At 39.0% G+C, this 2,500-nt stretch overlaps 1 protein-coding gene across 1 annotated transcript in view; it reads right to left on the bottom strand.

The window, feature by feature from the left end:
• Positions 1-2,500, bottom strand: part of LOC143302082 (uncharacterized) — a 230,855-nt gene that overhangs the window by 23,944 nt on the left and 204,411 nt on the right. The window contains exon 11 of the mRNA XM_076616596.1: positions 1,422-1,475. Coding sequence (XP_076472711.1) covers positions 1,422-1,475 — 54 coding nt within the window. The remainder of the gene's footprint in view (positions 1-1,421; positions 1,476-2,500) is intronic.

Raw genomic sequence — 2,500 nt, 5'->3', positions numbered from 1 at the left:
TGCTTAACATATGTAATCTTTTCATAACACATATCAGAGCACCTTTTGCTTTACTTGCAAGTTCCTTGCAAGCAGCACCAAAACTTATGCGTGTTGAAAATATAATTCCTGAACAATTATACACATTAACAACAGGCAATGTAGCACCATCATAAGAGAGAGACAGAGGCAGAGACAGAGAGGCAGAGAGACACAGAGAGACAGAGAGAGACAGAGAGAGACAGAGAGACAGAGACAGACAGAGACAGGGACAGAGAGAGACAGAGACAGAGAGAGACACACAGAGAGAGAAAGACACAGAGAGAGACACACAGAGAGAGACAGAGACAGAGAGACGGAGAGACAGAGACAGACAAAGAGAGAGATAGACAGACACACAGATGGATGGATAGATATATAGATAGATAGGTAGACAGATAAATAGACAGTACATCAGGATGTGTTCGTCATAGGCCATGATCAGCTCTTAGCCCTGCAGCCAGTTGCATTGCTTGGTTCTAACTTTGTGACAGGTACACGTGACTAAATGCCTACGTTGACCGAACTACACCAGTGGTCAGTTCCATACTACACACAGTTAGTAGCGGGTTACGACCATACTAGGCTCTTCCGTCCGAGCAATGCAACTGGCTCCTGGACCACAGATATAAAGATCGATGTATCAATTAATCAACTGAGTAATATCCAGATATTTACATAGATAGATAGATAGATAGACGGACGGACGGACGAATAGATGGATAGAAAGATAGATAGATAGATAGATAGATAGACAGAAGAAGAAACTAAGATCAAATGACAAAAAAAAACAAAAAAACAAACAAACAAACAAAAACAAAACAAGAGAGGCAAGGCCTTCAAGACTCACTTGTGATAAATTAAGTCCCCTAGCATTAATTACAGAGTAATTTCCCTTCTTTACTATCTGCACCAAAACGTTTGCAAAATAATTTAAAATTCCATGCTTAGCAAAAGAAGTTCCTGTTTGAACAAAAAATGATAAAAATGGCTCCTCTTGTTGTTGTGTCAGAATAAGAGGTCGAAGTGCCAAGTTTAGAGAATGCAAAAAATATAAATATAACAGTAAATGCAGTTTGCATATAATTAGGCTTCTTTATTAATTTTTTTGTGCCCCTCCCAGAGGTGCAATATTGTTTTAAACAAGATGACTGGAAAGAACTGATTTTTTCCTATTTTTATGCCAAATTTGGTGTCAACTGACAAAGTATCTGCAGAGAAAATGTCAATGTTAAAGTTTACCACGGACACACAGACACACAGACACACGGACACACACACACACACACACACACACACACACACACACACACACACACACACAGAGAGACAACCGAACACCGGGTTAAAACATAGACTCACTCTGTTTACACAAGTGAGTCAAAAACCACGCAGTGTCTCACCTTCAATGATAATACCGGGTAAAATTTGTCCATGGTCAAATCTTCACATAGGTGCTGAAACACAAGAGAAACACTCCGGTCATCGCAGGGAGGGAGGGAGGAAGGGAGGAGAAGGAGAATGCGAATGCGAAAGATTTCATTCAGATTAGGCCAAGGCCCCTAACTGAAGGGGGGCAAACGTAAGCTACTTCAATCACACAAGTTAGTATTGAGATAGAACATCGAGTTATGAATAGTAACAATTGTTTTCGGGAAGCTTTCACATTTCTTTCGTAGTCTGATGTTGTCTAAACTGCAACAAAACGTAATCGTTGAAGAGCTTTGTGAGTGTAAAATGCCAGATTATTAGTATACTTTCGTTTCTAGAGGGGTACGGATACGGATACGGATGATTTATTCATCAGGCCATAGCCCCTATGAAGGGGTACACAAACAACATTTGTTACGTCACATTTGTTTGAATAAACACGAGAAAACCAAAATCACATGAAATCACATGAAACACAGATACATTTGCAAAACACATTATGAGGTTACAATTTCTCTAAATTTAAACGCTTTATGCAGGAAAATGGACAAATTCCATACATCATTTTGCCTTTTGGACGACATCAATAAGCACAACTTGAATGTACAAGGTTGTCGGAAATATCTGGCTGGAATATATCTTTCTCTTAACTCCTTAAGAGCCGAGCAGCTCAAAACAAAATGCACTTCGTCTTCTTTGTCTTTCTGGCATAATGGGCAAATCAAATCATTAACATCAAATTTACTGTATCTGTAACGATGTACAGCCAAACTCGACACACCCAACCTAAATCTTGTGGTTATTATTCTTAGATATTTGTCCATGTTTAACGTCAAATAAGGTTTCATATCATGTAGTCCGCAAAATGTTCTATACATACTAAATCTATTACTGTTTTGAACATGCTCATTCCATGCTTGCTATCTACAATCAATTAAACGTTGACGAAAAATTTTAATGAAATCATTTATGCTACCCACACCTTGACTAAACCAAAGTTTCTAGAGGGGGTTCAAAGGTGAGCTGTTGAGCTGTCGAGGTGCGGACGCAC

Source organism: Babylonia areolata, chromosome 28, assembly GCF_041734735.1.
Source record: "Babylonia areolata isolate BAREFJ2019XMU chromosome 28, ASM4173473v1, whole genome shotgun sequence".
Lineage (NCBI taxonomy): Eukaryota > Metazoa > Mollusca > Gastropoda > Neogastropoda > Buccinidae > Babylonia > Babylonia areolata.
Note: the sequence above shows the minus strand (reverse complement) of the source record. Positions and strands in the feature narration are given on the sequence as shown.